Source organism: Symphalangus syndactylus, chromosome 18 (genome assembly GCF_028878055.3).
Source record: "Symphalangus syndactylus isolate Jambi chromosome 18, NHGRI_mSymSyn1-v2.1_pri, whole genome shotgun sequence".
Lineage (NCBI taxonomy): Eukaryota > Metazoa > Chordata > Mammalia > Primates > Hylobatidae > Symphalangus > Symphalangus syndactylus.
Genome location: NC_072440.2, coordinates 87,081,887 through 87,102,459, shown reverse-complemented (window position 1 = coordinate 87,102,459; position 20,573 = coordinate 87,081,887). Strand labels below are relative to the sequence as shown.

Genomic DNA, 20,573 nt, shown 5'->3' with positions numbered 1-20,573 from the left:
AAAAAAAAAAAAAAAAAGCATAGGAATGAGGCACCAGAGTCAGCAGCTGCAGTCTCTTAAGAGTTAAGTTCCTGCATTGGAGGACACTTAGTGCACATGTGTCATTGATGGCATGGCCTGAGCAGCCAGCTGGAGCTTCTCCGGCTACCCTGAGGGTCCCTGTTGATGGGAGTTTCCACTGGAGAAGCTCAGCTGAGGACACTGTGCTGAGGAGGCTGTGGGAGGGAGGAAGCGCCGAGCCGGGCATGGGAGCTCTTTTGTTGCCTGTGAGCTCCCTCTCCCTGCTGAACCAGCTCTTATCATCTGATTCCTCCCAACCGCCAGGTGATAGAGACCAGGAAGAAAGAGGCTCCATACATGCTCCCCGAGGATGTGTTTGTGGAGAGACCCAGGTGAGGAGAGGACAGGGGACGTGGTCAGGGATCACCAGGGCAGCTGAGTAGGCCGGTGGGTGGTCTGAGGTCAGGAGGGGTCAATGCCAGGAGGCTTGGGCTTCTGTGGACCCAAGGGCAGAAGGTGGGCTCTGCCTGTGGTCCAGGAGTCCTGGATAAAGTTCAACCCCATCACATTACTGCAGTCCATGCCTTGAGCATGCAATGCTGAGCCTTGTTTGCAGGTGAGACACAGCCTCTGGGGGTTTTGGCCAAGCCCATGCTAAATGCATCCTGGAGGAGTCATTCCCGACAGGATGTTACTGTCAATCCAAGTGATGTTTTCAGACCATAGTGGGTGCTGTAGGCCAGTGTCATTTCAACATCAGAGGAACTCAAGGGAAAGATGTTTTGCAAAACCAAAATGTCTAACAGTAGGGGATGGCTTTATAAATTATGGCCCATCCATACAATAGACAATCATGACAATGTTTTAGAAGAATATTTAATGTAAAATACCCACTATATAATAGGTCAATAAAATAGATCACAGAACAGCAGGTGGGGAAGGGGATATCTATGTGTATATGTAAAAATATGGGACTAAGCTGGGTGCATTGGCTCACGCCTGCAGGCCCAGAGACTCAGAATACTGAGCAGGAGGATCTCTTGAGCCCATGGGTTCAAGACAACGATGGGCCACAAAGCAGGAACCCATCTCTACAAAAAATTTTTAAACAATTTGCCCAGGCTGAGCACAGTGGCTCACGCCTGTAATCCCAGCACTTTAGGAGGCTGAGGTGGGCGGATCGCTTGAGGTCAGAAGTTCAAGACCATCCTGGCCAACATGGTGAAACCCCATCTCTTCTAAAAATACAAAAATTAGCCAGTTGTGGTGGTGCACACCTGTAGTCCCAGCTACTCCACTCAGGAGGCTGAGGCAGGAGAATCCGCTTGAATCTGGGAGGCAAAGGTTGCAGTGAGCCGAGATAGTGCCACTGCACTCCAGCCTGGGCGACAGAACAAGACTCTGTCTCAAAAAAAAAAAAATTTAGGCCGAGCACAGTGCCTTGTGCCTATGTAATCCCAGCACTTTGGGAGGTTGAGGTGGGCGGATCACTTGAGATCAGGAGCTGGAGACCAGCCTGGCCAACACAGTAAAACCCTGTCTCTACTAAAAATACAACAATTAGCCAGGGGTGGTGGCATGCGCCTGTAATCCTAGCTACTTAGGAGGCTGAGGCAGGAGAATACCTTGAACCTGGGAGGCTGAGGTTGCAGTGAGCTGAGATCATGTCACTGCACTCCAGCCTGGGTAACAGGGAGAGACTTGGTCTAAGAAATAATAATAATAAATAAATAAATAAATAAAATTAGCTGGTTGTGGTGGAGCATACCTGTTGGGAGGCTGAGCAGGAAGATCACTTTAGTCCAGTAGGTCAAGGCTATAGTGTGCTATGATGGTGCCTGTGAACAGCCACTGCACTCCAGCCTGGGCAACACAGTGAGGACCCTGTCTTTAAAAAAAGAAAAAAAGTGACTGAAGGATATGATTGTTGTATATAAGAATATATTATAACATGTGAATAGTGGTTATCTCTGGAAATGGGACTGGGGCTGACTCTTTTCCTTGTCCTTCTCTGTCATCTTGCATAGTGAAGATGTTACTTTTGTAATAAGAAAAGTTGGCTGGGCATGGTGGCTCACGCCTATAATCCCAGCATTTTGGGAGGCTGAGGCAGGTGGATCACCTGAGGTCAGGAGTTCAAGACCAGCCTGGCCAACATGATGAAACCCTGTCTCTACTAAAAATACAAAAAAATAGCTGGGCGTGGTGGCTGGTGCCTATAATCCCATCTACTCAGGAGGCTGAGGCAGGAGAATCGCTTGAACCTGGAAGGCGGAGGTTGCAATGAGCCAAGATCGCACCACCACACTCCAGCCTGGGCGACGAGAGCAAAACTCTGTCTTAAAAAAAAAAAAATTATTCAGAAGTCATTCTAGATACCGCAGTTCTAACGAACTTCCTCCCTCCTTCATCTTCCAGGCTGTCTCAGGATCTCGATGGGGTGGTGATTGAGCTCCTCTTCCGCCAGAGCAAGATCAGTGAAGTCCTGGGAGGCAGTGGCTACAATTCGGACCGGCTCTGCCTGCCCTACATCCCTCAGCTGACAGGTATGAACTCTGTGCAGGGATGCCTGGGCCTGCCTCTGTCTTTCCTTGGCCAGGTAAGGGCCTGAGCGAAAGGGACTTATGGCCCTTTGATTGCCTGTGAGGCACCTTGGATGTCGTGAGAGCTGAAAGACACAGTGGAAATTTATGGTGAGGTCCTCTTGATTGCCCCACCTCTCCTCCTCAGGGCAGGGTCCTTGGAAGTACCTGGCCCATGAGATGGCCTGGCCTGAGGCTGGGAGAGGCTCCATTGTGCTGGAAAGAGCATATGTGGCTACGGAACCAGAGACCCAGTTCGAGACCCCTGTGCAACTTACCGCCTGAAAGATCTTAGACAAGTCCTTTACATCCCTGAATTTCAGTTTCCTTGACTGTAAAACAGGAATGTTAATAATAGCTGCCTGCTGGGTGCAGTGGTTCACACCTGTAATCCCAGCACTTTGGGAGGCCAAGGCAGATGGATTGCCTAAGCTCAAGGGTTCAAGACCAGCCTGGGCAACACGGTGAAACCCCGTCTCTAGTAAAAATACAAAAAATTAGCTGCATGTGGTGGCATGTGCCTGTAGTCCCAGCTACTCTGGAGGCTGAAACAGGAGAATTGCTTGAACCCGGGAGGCGGAGATTGCAGTGAGCCAAGATTGCGCCACTGCACTCCAGCCTGGGCCACAGAGCAAGACTCCGTCTCTAAAAAAACAAACAAACAAACAAAAAAACAATAGCTGCCTTAGAGGGCTGGCATGATAAGGTACCTGTATTAATGCAAATGCGCTTAGTAAATGCTTCATGAAGAGCTACTGGTGCTCTTAGCAGATGACGCTTATACATAAGGTGAGATATGTATTCTGGTCATAAGCACCTTCTTTGTGTTCTCATTGACGATTTCAAAATTTTAGCCCCAAAGAGCAAAACTGACTATCCTAAGATGGACAGAGAAGGCCCACAGCAATCGGAAGCTTCTGTAAACTCCGCGTGTACTCTGAGTGTGCACTGAGCCTTAGAGGACTGTGGACCAAGCGGAGGCAGAGGGGTTGGGAGGTGGGACTAGTGGCTCAGTCCTGGATCTCCGCGGGCTGGGAACTAAAGCCTCCGGGCTGCTTCTTCCCCAGATGAGGATCGCTTATCCAAGAGGAGGAGCATTGGAGAGACCATCTCCCTGCAGGTGGAGGTAGAATCAAGGAACAGCCCGGAGAAGGAGGAGGTGAGTGTCCGTGCCACTGTCCTGGGGCAGCCCCACCTCCTGTAGATTGGACGCTGGACTCCAGGCTCCCCTGCCCACACAGTAGCTTAAGGCTGCATGGAAAGCAAGCTTCTCAGGTAATTCCACACTTGTAGTGACTCTCCCCACGTATGTGTCATAGATACTTCCCTTCGGAAAAATTGTTAGGGTCCTCCCTGCTCCCATGAGGATATCATAAAACTCACTCTTGAAAGGCCTGGCTGGGGATGGTGGCTCATGCCTGTGATCCCAACATTTTGGAGGCTGAGGCAGGAGGATTGCTTGAGCCCAGGAGTTTGAGATCATCTGGGGCAACATAAGGAGACCCCATCTCTACAAAAAATAATTGAAAAATCAGCCAGGCATGGTGACGTGCACCTGTGGTCCCAGGTACTCAGGATGCTGAGGTGGGAGAATCACTTGAGCCTGGGAGGTCAAGGCTGCAGTAAGCCATGATGGCACCACGGCAGTTCAGCCTAGATGACAGAGTAAGACCTTGTCTCAAAAAGTTAAAAAGAAAGGCATGGTGGTCATCATTCCCCACTCACAGGGGGACCGATACGCTCTGGGTTGGAAACTAGAAGACTTAACTGGAGAGATAAGGGTGAGAACAGCTTTCATAGTGTTGCTTCCGTATGTATCAATAAAGAGTCTTTTTTTAAATTTAGACTATTTTTAAAGCAATTTTAGTTACAGCAAAATTGAGAGGAAGGTACAGAGATCGCCCTTTGCCCCCTCCCCTCCCCTGACACATGCACAGCCTCCCCTACTATCCACATCCCCCAGCAGAGTGGTGCATTTCTTACAATTCAACCTGCCTTAACACGACATTATCATCTGAAGTCCGTCGTTTACATTGGGGTTTGCCCTCAGCGTTGTACATTCTGTGGGTTTGGACAAATGCATAATGACATGCATCCCCCACTAGAGTACCATATGGAGTCGTTTCCTGGCCTAAAACCCCCCCATGCTCCACCTCTTCATCTCTCCCCTAACCACTGACAGCCAAGATTTTTTTTTTTTAACGCTGACTGTTACAGTTCACAAGAAGTACGGAGGACACACATCTGGGTGGGACCGGGACAGAAAGACTTACATGGTCCTCGGGCATGGACAGGCTGACATTCCCCAGCCTCTCTGCCCATTAGGGCTGATATAGACATGGAGGACAGCTTTGACATCAAGCCTTTCCCCAGATGCAATCAGAGGTAGGAGAAGTCTCTAGGGGTCAGGATCAAGCCTCCCCCTAACTGTGCCCTTGACCACTTCATTTATTGGGGCAGATCTCTACCCCAGGGCCCTCAAAGCTTATCCAGAACCTTCCCACGGAAGGAAGCTCTGACTTGGGCTAATTGGACAAGTAAAATGAGGTTGAACGAGGTGTCCTCCATGGCCCTTCCAGCTCCAAGGACTGGGAACCTCCAATGCATTAGGCATCGGGGTAAGTTGGCTGCTCTCTCCCCATAGTGGCGATTCTCCCTTCCCAAGAGGTAAGAGACCCTTGGGAATTGAGGAGTGAAGTGACACAGAAGCGCGAGGCGAAATGCTTACGCCGCTACAGAGCCACCTCCTTACTAGTGGCCTCCTGGGCCAACAGTATCAGTTCCTTCCTCCCTTCAAGAGTCAGCTTAGCCCAGAGGTAGCTTGGTGGCAAAGCAGGGGTGCAGGGGCCTTCATCCTGTGCCCTTCTGCCATGCCACAGCTCTCTCCACTCTCACCCATCAGTGCCAGTCCAGAGTCCCACAGTGGTTCCTAGGGCCGTACTGCCCAGGCTTGCCGCAGGGGTGAATAAATGCTGGTTTGGTCAAATCTGAATCCTGGTGCCTGGTATTCCCAGCCATGCATAGTCTGGGCTCTGCCATTTCATTTTCCCCCACCTGCTCTGGCCCATATCCACTGTCCCACTCTGGCGGGGCTGCTCTTGACCTCTCCCACGCTGTGCTCCGCCATCTCCAGGCCTTTGCTAGTGCAGAATGCCACATCTGAACCACCCTTCCCTCCACACTGGTGCAGCTGAGCGACTGTGAACTGTCGGTTTCCCAGCGCCCGGCCCCTGTTTGGTTTCCTCCATAAACTTCTCTCTCCCTGCTCTTGCCCAAGGAGCATCCCTTCTCTCTTGCCCAGAGAGCGGCCTTTTCTTTGACTGTTGCCACCACACAGTTCCCTAGCACCCTGCAGGTGAATATCCAATGTTGCTCGGTGCTGACAGTGGATGAATGGATGGATGTGCAGAGGATAAGTCCTTAGAGCAAGTTAAAGCCGAGCACAGCTCTCTCTTGCATGTAATTCCTATGCTAACAAATTGCACAGTTTCTACGGACTCACCTACAGTCCCGCATGTAGTTGGTGCTCACTTAATGTTTGTTAAATGACTTTATCTCATACGTATACTTCTGTCCTCTCCTGCTCAAACAAAAATGCCAAACAAATCAAAATGTGCACAACTCAGTGAATTTTCATAAAGTGTGTATGCCCATGCAGTCACGCCCGGATGAGAGAGTGGAACATCGTCATCACCCAGGGGACCTGCCTCTGTGCCCCCTCCCCTAAGGGAGCTCCTAGCCTGAGTTGCATTACTTCTGGAACTTTATATCAATGAAATCATTCTGTTCTATGTCTGCTGCTTTTGCTTAAGATTATGTTTAAATAATAGAGCATGAGGCTGGGTGCAGTGACTCACACCTGTAATCTCAGCACTTTGGGAGGCCAAGGCAGGCGGATCACCTGAGGTCAGGAGTTCGAGACCAGCCTGATCAACATGGTGAAACGCTGTCTTTACTAAAACTACAAAAAATTAGCCGGGTGTGGTGGCGGCCACCTGTAACTCAGCTACTGGGGAGGCTGAGGCAGGAGAATCACTGGAAACCAAGCGGGAGGTGGAGGTTGTAGTGAGCTGAGATCATGCCATTGTACTCCAGCCTGGGTGATGAGAGCAAAACTCCATCTAAAAAAAAAAAAAAAAAAAAGAGCATAAGTAAATCATAGGTCTAATAGCTCTTTGTCTAGTGAGTAAGTTCTGGAATTTAGTCCAAATTCCTTCATTATTTTTAGCATCTATGGAGCTTCCTTCTTTGAGTTTTATTATTTTCTACCTCCTTTTACAGGCTCTGCAGAGGACTGAGTGGGGTAACTCCTTGGAACCTCAGCAGCCAGGGAGGGCCGGTCACTTCTTTTTAAAAAAAAAAAAAAAAAAAAAACAGAGTCTCCCTCTGTTGCCCAGGCTAGAGTGCGGTGGTGTGATCTTGGCTCACTGCAATCTCTACCTCCCGGTTTCAAGCGATTCTCTTGCCTCAGACTCCCCAAGTAGCTGGGATTACAGGCACGCACCACCATGCCTGGCTAGTTTTTGCATTTTTAGTAGAGATGGGGTTTCACCATGTTGACCAGGCTGGTCTCGAACTCCTGACCTCAAGTGATCACCCACCTCGGCGTCTCAAAGTGCTGTGATTCCAAGCATGAGCCACCGCATCCGGCCTGTCACTTCTAACCTTCCATTTCTTATCTTTATTAAATGCTCAAGTCGCGTTGGTGGATAATTTAATACTTTAAGACTTCAGAACTGATATTCAGTTCTTGAAATTTACATCTGAGATTCTATTCACCACCTCTCTTCTCTTGCTTCCAATGTTTTCTGTTGTGCTCTCTAAAGATGTTTCAAAATTGCAGTATTGGCTGGGCACGGTGTCTCACACTATAATCCCAGCACTTTGGGAGGCCAAGGCGGGCACATCATGAGTTCAGGAGTTCGGGACCAGCCTGACCAACATGGTGAAACCCGTCTCTACTAAAAATATAAAAATTAGCCAGACATGGTGGTGCACGCCTATAATCCCAGCTACTTGGGAGGCTGAGGCAGAAGAATCACTTGAACCCAGGAGGCAGAGGTTGCAGTGAGCCAAGATCACGCCACTACACTCCAGCCTGGGTGACAGAGTAAGACTGTCTCAAAATAAAATAAAATTAAATTAAATTGCGGTGTTTTCCTCCCATGGTGCTTGATGGACAGGCTTGGGGAGGGAGCAGGGGACAGTGTGTTCTTTTACGTGAGACTCAGGACTCTGTCTGAATCTGAATCTGATGAGGAATGAGCTTCCCTGCTGCATCTCGTTGTCCTCTGTGCCTGCTCAGGGAGCTTCCAAGACCCTGAGGGGGCTGGGGCTGTCCTGAGGGACTTCCTGCCCACCGGGACTTTCTTCTAACAAGCAAGGGGCTGCCAGAGAGCTAGGGGTGCCAGGGCTGCCTCCTTTCTCTGCCCCCTGCCTTTCTGAGCATCTCTGTCCCTTCTCCTTCAGCGAGTGCCTGCCGAGGAGATCACCTATGAGACACTGAAGAAAGCCATTGGTAAGTCAGGGCCAAGGGACTCTGGTTAGAGGGCAAAATGGGGTGGGGTCCTTGGGCCTGTTCCTGCAGATGCAGCAGGGCCCACCACCCTCCGCAGTGGGATCCAGCACCTGCATGAAGGGAGAGGCTGGTGTCTTTTGACAAACTCATCACAGCCACCAAAGCTGCCATTGAATATCCCTGCTCTTCTGCTGGGGGTCAGTAGTGGGGCCTTGTGTGGCCCACAGTGGGCAACACTTTTGCCACTAAGACAGCTGCCTTTAAAAGTAATCAGTTGGCCGGGCATGGTGGCTCAAGCCTGTAATCCCAGCACTTTGGGAGGCTGAGGTGGGCGGATCTCAAGGTCAGGAGTTGGAGACCAGCCTGGCCAACATGGTGAAACCCTGTCTCTACCGAAGAAATACAAAAATTAGCCAGGCATGGTGGCATGCACCTATAATCACAGCTACTCAGGAGGCTGAGGCAGGAGAATTGCTTGAACCTAGGAGGCGGAGGTTGCAGTGAGCTGAGATTGCACCACTGCACTCCAGCCTGGGCAACAGAGCAAGACTCCCATCTCAAAAAAAAAAAAAAGTAATCAGTTGATGGCTATAGGTAGAAAGCAATTTGGGGTAAATTTTTTTTTTTTTTCTTTTTGGTGAAGTGTGATACAAATGAACAAGCTGGCCAATGGAAGATATTAATAACGAATCATATGAATGTCTATTTAATAAGGGCAGGTAATTTTAAAATGCATTGTTACCCCTCTATCTGGATCATTGGACAACAACAGATTTTTCTTTTTTTTTTTTTTTTTTTGAGAAGGATTCTTGCTGTTTGGCCCAGGCCAGAGTGCAGTGGCACTATCTGGGCTCACTGCAAGCTCCGCCTCCCGGGTTCACGCCATTCTCTTGCCTCAGCCTCCCAAGTAGCTGGGACTACAGGTGCCCGCCACCACGCCCGGCTAATTTTTTTTGTATTTTTAGTAGAGACAGGGTTTCACCGTGTTAGCCAGGATGGTCTCGATCTCCTGACCTCGTGATCCACCCGCCTCGGCCTCCCGAAGTGCTGGGATTACAGGCGTGAGCCACCGCGCCCAGCCAACAACAGATTTTTCTAACTGTTGACAAATAATGCCTGTAAATACCAAACTTTTAAATTTTTGTCATCATTAATGATAGTCTCTCTGAATGTACACATTTCTTGCCTTTTTTTTTTTTTTTTTTTTTTTTTTTTCTGAGACAGAGTCTCACCCTGTCACCCAGGCTAGAGTGCAGTGGCACCATCTTGGCTCGCTACAACCTCCACCTCCCAGATCCAAGCAATTCTCCTGCCTTAGCCTCCTGAGTGGCTGGGATTACAGGTGCCCGCCACCAAACCTGGCTAATTTTTGTATTTTTAGTAGAGACAGGGTTTCACCATGTTGGCCAGGCTGGTCTCGAATTCCTGACGTTAGGCAGTCAGCCCTCCTCAGTCTCCCAAAGTGCTGGGCTTACAGGCATAACCCACTGCACCTGGCCATTTCTTGCCTTCTTAAACTGAGTATGGGCCGGGCATGGTGGCTCACACCTGTAATCCCAGCACTTTGGGAGGCCAAGGCGGGAGGATCCCTTGAGCCCAGAAGTTTGAGACCAGCCTGGGCAACATAGTGAGACCTCATCTCTATTAAAAAAAAAACAACCCCAACAGTATGATGGACATGTGCGACACACACCCCTTTTTCTTCTTGGTGCTAACTCATCTTGGATACCAAGCAGTATGTGTAGAAGCCTTAAACTAAATGGCCTCAGGCTGCCCTGCCACACGTGTTCCCTGTTGGCTTTCGTGGTCTATGTGGCTTTACCATTGTCAATGTCCCTTTTCTTTTTTTATTTATTTTTGAGATGGAGTCTCGCTCTGTCACCCAGGCTAGAGTGCAATGGCGTGATCTTGGCTCACTGCAATCTCCACCTCTCTGGTTCAAGCAATCCTCCTGCCTCAGCCTCCCAAGTAACTGAGACTACAGGCATGTGCCACCACGCCTGGCTAATTTTTGTATTTTTTTTTTTTTTTTTTTTTTGAGACGGAGTCTCGCTCTGTCGCCCAGGCTGGAGTGCAGTGGCGCAATCTCGGCTCACTGCAAGCTCCGCCTCCCGGGTTCACGCCATTCTTCTGCCTCAGCCTCTCCGAGTAGCTGGGACTACAGGCGCCGCCACCACGCCCGGCTAATTTTTTGTATTTTTAGTAGAGACGGGGTTTCACCATGATGGCCAGGCTGGTCTCGAACTCCTGACCTCAAGGTATCCTCCCACCTTGGCCTCCCAAAATGCTGGGATTACAAGTGTGAGCCACCATGCCCAGCCTCAATGTCCCTTTTCAAAATACCCACAGAGTACTCAAAGGACCAACTGTTCAGGACCTTCAATTTATGAGTCCTGGTGGGAGAGCAGCTACTTGGGGCTATAAGAGCCCCGCTGAAAGGTCCTCCCACATAGTTCTCAAATTCTTACATAAGGAAGAAGGCTGAGCCCTCAGGCAGAATCAGGAAGAGGTCCCACCTTCCAGGGCCAAGTGAGGGCACCGCACCTCCATGCCACTGTCCCCTACTCTTCAGAAGAAGGGAGAGCCCAAGCAATGCTCACGGACAGTGCTCCCTCCCCTTCACCTCAGTGAGCAGGGCCTGGCACTAATCCAGCTCTCTGCGTCGCAGTGGACAGCGTAGCAGTGGAGGAGCAGGAGCGTGAGCGGCGGCGGCAGGTGGTGGAGAAGTTCCAGAAGGCACCCTTCGAGGAGATTGCTGCACACTGTGGGGCCCGGGTAAGTGAAGGGTGACATGGGCGAGTCCCTGGGAGCCAAGTCAAGACTGAATTTGGGTCCAGGACAGGATTAAGTTCCTAGGAGATCTTGGCTCTTTGACCACCACCCCCCACCCCCTGCCAGACATCAGGGCTTGTATTGCAATGCAGGGAGCTCTGCTGTTGCCCTGCCAGGCTTTCCCCAACACCCTGGCGCTTCATTGCTCCCCCATGAACCAAAAGACTTGGGTGTTTGTCTTGGGTCTCTCTGAGACCTCACGCTTTTCACATAAGGAAGAAGTCCTGAGCTGAGGCACCTGTCTGGCAGTCAGATCATGCTCACTGTGGTCCTGACAGCAGGCACGTGAACAGCACTCACTGCGGATGACAGCTTCTTCCATTGATGAGCCGCTTTCATTCTCATGATAACTCCATGAAGTTGGTGCCATTATGATCCCCACATTACAGAGTGATGGGGGAGGGGTGTGTGGCAAAGGAAGATGGTCAATGTTGGCAGCAGGACCCTCTTCCAACCAGGGTACCTTGGCAGGGGGATGGAACAGCCAGGCCTTGGCAAAGAGATCAGAGAGAGAGGCAGCTGGACATGTAGAAATGAGGAGCCATGTCTAGACTGGAGGGAGGGGCTCAGACAGTCCTGAAATTGATTCTATACCGGGATTTTTTAGCCCCAAATGTCAAGCTTAGTAACAATGAAACGTAACTGTAAACATTCAAAATCTACAAATAACCTATTCTCCCAACAAAATATAATATGTATAAATATTTTATATATAATATTCATATAGAAGTGTGTGTGTATTTTCCTGGGCCTGTGTTGTTCTAACCTCTCATCCCACTTTGAGAGGGACGCCCATGTCATGAGCTAGGAATCAGGGCCCAGTCACGGAACACGTGCAGTCCCACTCTCTGCATTCATTAGCCTCATTAGAGCCAGAAATAATCAGAGATCATCTCTAAGCCACCAGTTTTGCAGAGCTGCTCCTTGCAAGTTAGAAAAGAGCTGGCACAGGCTGGGCACAGTGGCTCACGCCTGTACTCCCAGCACTTTGGGAGGCTGAGGCAGGCAGATCACCTGAGGTCAGGAGTTCGAGACCAGCCTGGCCAACATAGAAAAACCCCATCTCTACTAAAAATACAAAAATTAGCCGGGCATGGTGGCAGGCATCTGTAATCCCAGCTACTCAGGAGGCTGAGTTGGGAGACTTGCTTAAACCCAGGAGGCAGAGGTCGCTGTGAGCTGAGGTCATGCCACCGCACTCCAGCCTGAGTGACAGAGCAAGACTCCTTCTCGATTAAAAAAAAGAAAAGAAAAGAAAAGAGCTGGCACTAGTGCAGTCTCCCAACTCCATGCCCAGCAGCCCCTACTGCCCCATCTTAAGAAGAAGGACCTTCCAGAACTGCCTGCTGACGTCCTCCCTGGTGATTCTGAGCCTCTGTCCTGTCCCCAGCCAGCCTTCAGTAGGTGGCTTTCCCTGATCCAAATCTGCAGTCAGGGTCCAGTGGATGAGTGCTGGAGCATGTTCACCTCTGCCTGCCTTCCTAAGGCTGTGGCTGCCCTGTACCTCCAGCGTATACTCTGAACACCCTGAGCCAGCTGGCAGAGGTTCTGGGCCCCCCACCCCTGCCAGCTCACTTCCGCCTGTTTGTGTCTAGGCATCGCTTCTCCAGAGCAAACTCAATCAGATCTTTGAAATCACCATCCGGTAAGTGGCAACCCTGGGCAGGGGACCCTGACTTCTGTGGCCCAGTATTGGGGTTCCTCATCTTGAGTCCTTCTCTCACCCCTGTCTTCCCTTCTCTCCTCCCCACCTCCTTCTACCCCACCGCAATCTCTATCCCCTGGGCTGGAGTCGGCTACCAACTCTAACCCTCCCTAGACAAGGAAATAGAGGCCAGAGAGGGAAAGAGTCTGCCTCAGTGAAACCTGGAAAGACGCAAGAGTCCTAGTGTTCTAGGCTGGCACTTCCTAAAGCAGCAGTGTCACTGCAGAGCCCATAGAGAAGCTTCACTCCAAGCTGTAGATTCTAGTAGAATATGGAATCCTGGGAACCTGTGGAATGAAGGGGTCTCTGGTCCCTGTGCAAAAAAAAAGAAACCCAAGTCACCTACTCTGTTTGGTTGCACAAGGGTGGGATCCTAAAATTCTCTTTTCATGCCCTTCTCCCCATGTGTTCCTGCCCCCTAGGCCCCCACCAAGCCCATCAGGAACCATCACTGCAGCCTATGGTCAGCCGCAGAACCACTCCATCCCCGTCTACGAAATGAAGTTTCCTGATCTGTGTGTATACTGAATTCCAAGAGCCGGAGCTCCTCAAGGAGATAGGGTCTGAGGAGGGGCTCACCTCACGCCCACCCCGACCACATGGAGATCTGGCTGGGATCGCTGAGAAAATGTCACCTTGGATGGCAGCACCTCCCAGGCTAAGCCAAGGTGGAGACTCTCTGGTCCTTCTTGGCCCTCCTACCTCCTCCTCGTCTTCCCTGAGGGAGGTCTCACCAATCAGCGTCTCACCTGTGCCCTGTTTGTCTTCTCTTGTGTCAGCCAGGGGCAGAGAATCGTGGGGTGTCTCTCGGGAGAAGCCAGGGGGAGGGGGCTGAGAAGCTCCTGCTTGGTATTTTGAGTGAAGGGCATGTCCTCCCCAGAGGAGGGAGCTGGATGGAGACTTGGTTGGTGAGAGGAAGCTAAAGACTCTACTCCCCTGGGGAAGGAAGCTGAGATGGGGATGGCTCTCTCCTCCCCAGCACTCCCCCTGCTCCCCCGCCCCATGGCCCTGCTGTGTCTCTCACTCTCTTGCTCATCTCCCAGTTGTCTGTTCATGCTTCTTTCTACTAATAATGAATGCTGAGCCCTTATAACAGGAGCTGGGGTGGAGATACCACAAGGGGTTGCGGGACAGCAAAGGGCAGGAAGCAGGATGCAGGGCTGGCAGGAGGTGGGCCCGTGGCATCAGCAGGCCCAGCGGGCGAGTGTGGTCCCTGTAGCAGCTTCTCACCTCCTTTGTTCATAAGGAGCCTGTGTTGGCCTCCCACGGTCCTGTCTGCTGGATGTTTTTCAGAGTTGGGTTCTCTCTCTTTGATGTCTTTCTTCTGAGGGTCCCAAGGTGTTTCTGGAGCCTCTGGGTTGAGGAAAGGCAGAACAAGATAATCTTGGAGGGGAACTGCAAGGCCCCCAAGATGTGCCCACATCACCTCCTATGGAAAAGGCTCCCAGCCTGACCTGGGTTGTAGGAGAGTGGGGAGGGTGGGATGAGTGGTGTTTTGGGGCTCAAGGATATCAGAAGCCAACTTTTTGGATGTTCCGTTTGAAGAAAGAAGGATCTAACGCCTAATATTGGAATGATTTCTTCACTCTCTGGACAAAGTCTGGGACATCGGCACCACCTGGCAACGCTTGTGGCTTGGGAGAGGCCGTGGAGACCCCTTTGGGATCTGGGTTCCTGTTTTCCTGGTGTGCCGTCTGTGTCTCTGTGTAATGAGGATGTGCAGAGAGGAGCTAATGCGGAGCTGGGCAGAGCCACCCAGGAGGCAGTTTGCTGCCTTCTTTGCCAATTCCCCTTCCCGGCCCCTCCTCTGGGTGCCTTCGTGTCTCCCGGGGTGCCACTGACAGAACCGCACCTGGGGCTCCTCCTATGGCAGTGCCATGTGGTCCAAAATTGCCCTTTCCTTCTCCGTTAGTCACATTTCCTGTAACTCCTCCAAGCCGACATAACCTACAGTAAGATGTGAGTGTCAGATGTTCTCTCCCTGGAGTCTGCTTTCCAAAGGAGGCAGGGTGAGTAGATTTCTTGATCCAAAGGAATCAGTTTTTAATTTTTTTTTCTAGAGATGGGGGTCTCACTATGTTGCCCAGGCTGACCTCGAACTCCTGAGTTTAAGTGATTCTCCCGCCTCAGCCTCCTGAGTAGCTGAGAATCCCTTTTGGGGGTATAATTTCAGGCAGTGTGGCATGGAGTCAGAAGCAGGCTGTTTCTCCTAAGGGGAGGGCAGGCTTCTCAGGACGGCCTCAGCTCATAGCCCCAGCAGTGGTGCGCACAGATGTGCAGGGAGAGCCTGATTGTTAGGTGGATGTATTTTCCAGAATCGGGGAGAGACTGAACACGAGCATTTCCCATTAATATGTGCAATAAATGTCTTGGGGAAGGGGCTATTTGACCTTCATTCCCATAGTTTCGGCACTTCAGATGAAGCTCTTCCTTGTGGTCACCATCTCTGCTGTGGGCACGCAGCTTCTTTTTCTTGTTTTTTTTTTTTTTTTTTTTTTTTTTTTGAGACAGAGTCTCGCTCTGTCGCCCAGGCTGGAGTGCAATGGCGCGACCTCAGCTCACTGTAACCTCCGCCTCCCGGGTTCAAGCAATTCTCCTGCCTCAGCCTCCTGAGTAGCTGGGATTACAGGCGTGAGGCACCATGCCTGGTGAATTTTGTGTTTTTAGTAGAAATGAGGTTTCACCGTGTTGGCCAGGCTGGTCTGGAACTCCTGATCTCAAGCAATCCGCCCGCCTCAGCCTCTCAAAGTGCTGGGATTACAGGCGTGAGCCACTGCACCGGCTTGGCACGCGGCTTCTGAATGGCCTGAGTGAGGGCATCGCCCAGGCATGGAGGCTCCTGCACCCCCAAGGCTTTTTGGCTGTGCTTTATGGCCTCTGGCTTATACTCAACCCAATTTTACAAGCATGAACTTAGACTTCTCTTTAGTATTTATATATTTAAAAACCAAGTTTAAATTAACTCAAACTTGGCAGCAACTCACCTCTGAAACAAACTTTAAAGAGAATTGAAATCTTGAGCCACAAACATGTTCTTTCCTCACTAGCTCCTCCCAGGTTTTATCCTGCGCCCAGCTTGGATGAGAGACCCACTGTTTCTTGGGCCTACTTGACATTAGGGTTCCCCGTGGCAGCTTCATCCTGAGCACTGCCTGTGAGCCCTGGTTCTGGGACTTGGCAGTCGCCTCCCTGGAGCATCTTTCCAGAGCCAGCATTAGAACCAGAGACCCCCAGGTCCACTCAGATGTTTCTGCCCCTCATCCCCATCCTGTGAATAGAGAGACAGAAAAGGTGCAGGTTCCCATTCCGCATAGATTCTGCTGTTTCCTCTCCATCTGTCCCAGGCAGCTTTTCCTTTCCATCACTGCCGCTTAGCAAAAATGTGCTGCTTTTGAAGAACTGGTCATTTTTTGAGTGCCCTCTTCTCAGTTTTGTTTAAACTTACACTCAGTAGAGTGTTGGGTTGTCTGCTGACATGGAGTAGAACCTGGATTCTGGCGAAATAGGCCAGAATCAGAAAGGTGAAGGTGAGTGTGACAGTAGGTAATCTCCTCACCCCAGCACAGGCCCTGGGAGAGAGGCAAAGCAGTTTGATGGGATCTGGAGGGGAGGGAGGTACCCTGGCCATTGGCCTAGCATCAGTGAGTCCTGCCCTTCCAAGCCTCTGGAGGCTAGTGGCACTTCATTGTGCCCCTTTTTGCCACCCTTCTCTGATGGGATTTTGAGCGAAGAGGAGTCAGTAAGCCCATTGAGACCGGCTGCTCCCAAAGCCCGAGGACTCCAGCTCTGTGGGGAAGGGCTAGCGTTGGTCAGGACTCTGCTGACAGCACTGAGTAGGCAGGAATGTATTTGAGATCTGGAAGTACTGTTAATTTGGTGGAGTCAGGCGAATGGATAAGAAGCAGATCGGCAGAAAGCATCAGTGTGGTCCTGAGGCTCCCTCTGTTTTCCTTGCCCTGGAGTCCCCAGTGCCTTGTGCCTGTTCCCATTTCCTTCTCTCTTTGAAAAGTAGAAATCAGTGGTTTCTTGACTCCTAAACAGCCTCCTCACTATCGAAGGAGACTGAGCAGGTCAGAAGAACTAGAAAAGTCCTCAGATACCCCCCTCTGTCCAGCCCCCTTTCCCATACACAAATATAAATGGATGAGCAGGAAAAGAGGAGGCCTGGATCCACTAAAGTACTTGAAGAAGCACAAGTGTCGTAGATGTGCCGCCCTTTGCCCTGGGTGTTCTAGATCCCATAGAACGCGTTTCAGCTGGACTAAGAATCAGAATAGCCAGGGGTTCTTCTGACAGCTCAGGCCAGACCTCTGGGCTCCTCTGGGGGCCCTGAGACATGATGCCTTGCAGTTTCCATTCCATTGTCCCCAGGCCTCCTGACCTGGTGACAGAGAGTGCCCTGGAGAAGTGAGTCTATTTTTCCCCATTCCTCTTCATGACCAGAAAATGGTAGCTGGCCGGTTGGGGTCCTGTGGGAAAGGGCTAACCTGGGCTGTTAGGTAGATACTAGGTTTAAAGGTAGACAGGGAGGTGGCATCATCAGGGCAGGCCAGGCCCACTTCCTGTGACCCCAGACCTTGGCAGGTGGGTTCTGCTGAGACCAGGCATCTGCCTCACACCTGGGGAAAGGTTTAGGGCAACATGTTGCCTCGTCATCCCATTAACCCTAGAAATCTTCTGGTTAGAGTGGCCCCTTACCCCAAATCTGGCCTAGGTCTGAAGACTGCAGGATAGTCATGATGGGCCCATCCTAGAGCCTGACTAGCTGAAAGACGGGGTATGGCAGGGACAGGAGGGCAGCAGGAAGGGCTTTGTGGCCCTGCTGGGGCCAAAGGCAGTTTTCTGTGCTCCCTTTAGCCCCAGCCTGGCTGGCCAGGTCTCCTCTACTTCATGAGACCATGGGGCCGCCCAAGCCAGTCACCTTCCCCTTCCAAGCTCTCCCCCCATGACTGTTGATTTCTGGCACGTGGAGGCAGAGTTGTGAATCCACAAATGCTGTAGCCCATACCTCGTAATGTGTCTGTGTCCACTTAGAGCCTCACGACCTGGCTGAGTGTGTGTGTGCATGTGTGTGTAGTATAATTTGTAGTTGACAATATGTGTATATAATAGCTGGTGTATTTATATGTGAGTGCAGAATTAGTGCCTGTGGCGGTTTTCTGTATTTTAAACCCATTGATTAGTTTTATTTTAGGGAAGTGGGAAAGGGGGAGTGGGGGGAAGTATAGGAAGAAGGATTCTTAGCAAAATCATTCTCTAGGACTATTAGTTGCGATCTCCCAGTGAGCCATCATGATGCCCTTTTCAAATAAATGTTAATGTTGTCACCACATGGCTGTCTGTTTGATTTCTTTAAAGTAAATGGGTTTTTTGAGAAGCAAACGGGATCTGAAAATACCAACAGTGTACCACTGACATTTAGCCACCTCCACCAACCATGACTTTACCTGTCTCAGAGGGAGAAGGTGTGGGGGAAAGGAGGCTACCAAGATGGAAACCTCAGGCCCAGCATGCCCAGCATGGGAGCATCCTCAGGAAGGCCTAGGCCATTATTCATTCTAGCACATTCCATGTAAGCCATACTGGGGAACACCTTGTCTTAAGAATCTGGCTTTCTGGCCAGGCACAGTGGCTCATGCCTGTAACCCCAGCACTTTGGGAGGTCGAGGTGGACAGATCACTTGAGGCCAGGAGTTCGAGACCAGCCTGGCCAACATGGTGAAACCCCATCTCTACTAAAAATACAAAAATTAACTGAGCGTGGTGGCAGGCACCTGTACTCCCAGGTACTCGGGAGGTTGAGGTGGGGGAATCACTTGAACCCAGGAGGCAGAGGTTGCAGTGAGCTGAGATCGCACCAGTGAACTGCAGCCTGGGTGACGGAGCGAGACCCTGTCTCCAAAAAAAAAAAAAAAATCTGGATTTCTGACTCACCACATATCAAAACTTCACAGGGAGAATTCCCAATTATTTTTTCATCGTCAACTCCCAGAACATCAAAATAACACGGGGTACATATGTCAGTGCCACACACAGAGGATTCCCAGCTGGCTTTACTCTATACTACCCACTGGTCTATCTAGTGCATTTGACATCTATGTGTGCATCTCTACGTGGTAAGTCTCATGTGAATTGTAAATGTGTAAATGTATGTAAATGTGCAAACCTGTGGTCCCAGCATCGTGACAGCACTATGGGGAGATACAAAAGAAACACACACCTGGCTTCTGCCCTTGCAGAGCTTGGAATCTTCCTGAGAGTAGACAAGGCATGGATGCAGCAAGGAACTTGCCATCCGAACTGGACAGCATGCCCTCCTGTGCAGAAGGGGCTGACGGCAGAAACACTGAAAATGAACAGGGCACCTGGCAGAGGTGCCCCACGGAGGTGGACATGAGCCTGAGCGAGACAGTTGCATTTAATATGGCAGAGGAGCCGGGGGCAGTGGCTCACACCTGTAATCCCACCACTTTGGGAGGCCAAGGTGGGCGGATCACCTGGGGTCAGGAGTTCCAGACCAGCCTGGCCAACATGGTGAAACCCCATCTCTACTAAAAATACAAAAATTAGCCGGGCGTGGTGGCACGCTCTTGTAATCCCAGCTATTTGGAAGGTTGAGGCAGGAGAATTGCTTGAACCTAGGAGGCGGAGGTTGCAGTGAGATGAGATCACGCCACTGCACTCTAGCCTGGGTGACAGAGTGAGAGTCCATCTCAAAAACAACAACAACAACAACAACAACAACAACAACATGACAGGGGAAGGTGGGAGATTCCAGGCAAAGGGTATAGGAGGATGCGAGACCTGTGAGGAGACCAGCAAGTGTGAGGCAGCGCCTTCTTCCGGGCAAACTTGGGAAGCAGGGTTTGGTAAGGAGAGAGTGCCCGTCTACAAGGGCCCTGCCCACCATGCTTAGTAGTTTGGAATTGACAGAAATTGGGGTGGGGGCACTGTTTTGACTCTTGAGCCTAGGACTGTGGGAAAAAGCAAGATTTTGTGTAAACTAATAGGAAGAATTCGTATATGATGGGCTGAGGAGAGCGGCTGGAGACTAGGAGACCAGTTGGTTGGGAAGCTGTTATCAGAGAGGCCTGGGGGAAGTACTAAGGATGAGAAGGGCTGGAGCCGAAACACGTGGGGAGGGAGGAGCTTGGGCACAGCAGGAGGGATCAGAGGGCCTCAGTCAGGGCTTAAGCCCTAGGGGCTGGAAGAAGCAACTGTGTAGAGTATGTTGTATTAAACAGATGTGTGTCTCCATGAGTGTGTGTGTGAGAGAGACCGTATGTTTGAGCCTATCTGTGAGTAGCCTGGGAGTGAAATTGGAACTGATACCAACTCTCAGCCCTCACACTTAGCTTCTGTGATAAAAAGATTATGTCCATTTTCTCCTTTAGTCTTCACAATAACCCTCATACTGGGAAGGGAGAGGTAGATGAGAGAACTAAATTTTGGAGAAGTTCAGAGACTTGCCTAAGGTCCCATGGATTGCTAGGAGCAGTCAGGACTCAGTTCCCCGGAGACATTACCAAGACTTCTCACCTGACAGTCCAGAGCCCTCCCAGGCGTGGGTAGGCTGTCCAAGTGGCTTTTGGAGGTGGACCGGAACCGGGGAGCCCCTGAGCGCCCGGGGTCACTCTTGCAGGAATCCTGCCTTTACACGTGTGCTAGCTGAGCAGTCTCCCACTCAGTGGGGTGTGTGGAAAATACGGCCATCCTAGAGGTGCTGGAGCCACCCTGAGCCTTCACCCAAACTATCTGATCCCTTGAAGATCCATTTGGGGGTGGGGGCAGGAGGCACATTTTCCTTTCACGCTCACTACGTCCTGTGAAATATCCTACCGCATGGAAACCACTGTGCTCCTCCGATCCATGTTGCTGTTATTTGACGGCTACGTATTTTTATTTTATTCACACAGTTTACATTCAAAGTCAGAGG

The 20,573-nt window shown here is 50.8% G+C and overlaps 1 protein-coding gene across 5 annotated transcripts in view; it reads left to right on the top strand.

Annotated features, from left to right (window-relative positions):
• Window positions 1-17,967, top strand: part of EFR3B (EFR3 homolog B) — a 113,231-nt gene extending 95,264 nt beyond the window's left edge. For all 5 annotated transcript variants that reach the window (XM_055254198.2, XM_055254200.2, XM_055254202.2 and 2 more), the window contains 7 exons: window positions 325-392; window positions 2,419-2,546; window positions 3,650-3,741; window positions 8,052-8,100; window positions 10,769-10,875; window positions 12,528-12,577; window positions 13,060-17,967. In XM_055254198.2, coding sequence (XP_055110173.1) covers window positions 325-392; window positions 2,419-2,546; window positions 3,650-3,741; window positions 8,052-8,100; window positions 10,769-10,875; window positions 12,528-12,577; window positions 13,060-13,165 — 600 coding nt within the window. In that variant the 3' untranslated portion in view covers window positions 13,166-17,967. The remainder of the gene's footprint in view (window positions 1-324; window positions 393-2,418; window positions 2,547-3,649; window positions 3,742-8,051; window positions 8,101-10,768; window positions 10,876-12,527; window positions 12,578-13,059) is intronic.
• Window positions 17,968-20,573: the final 2,606 nt, after the last annotated feature.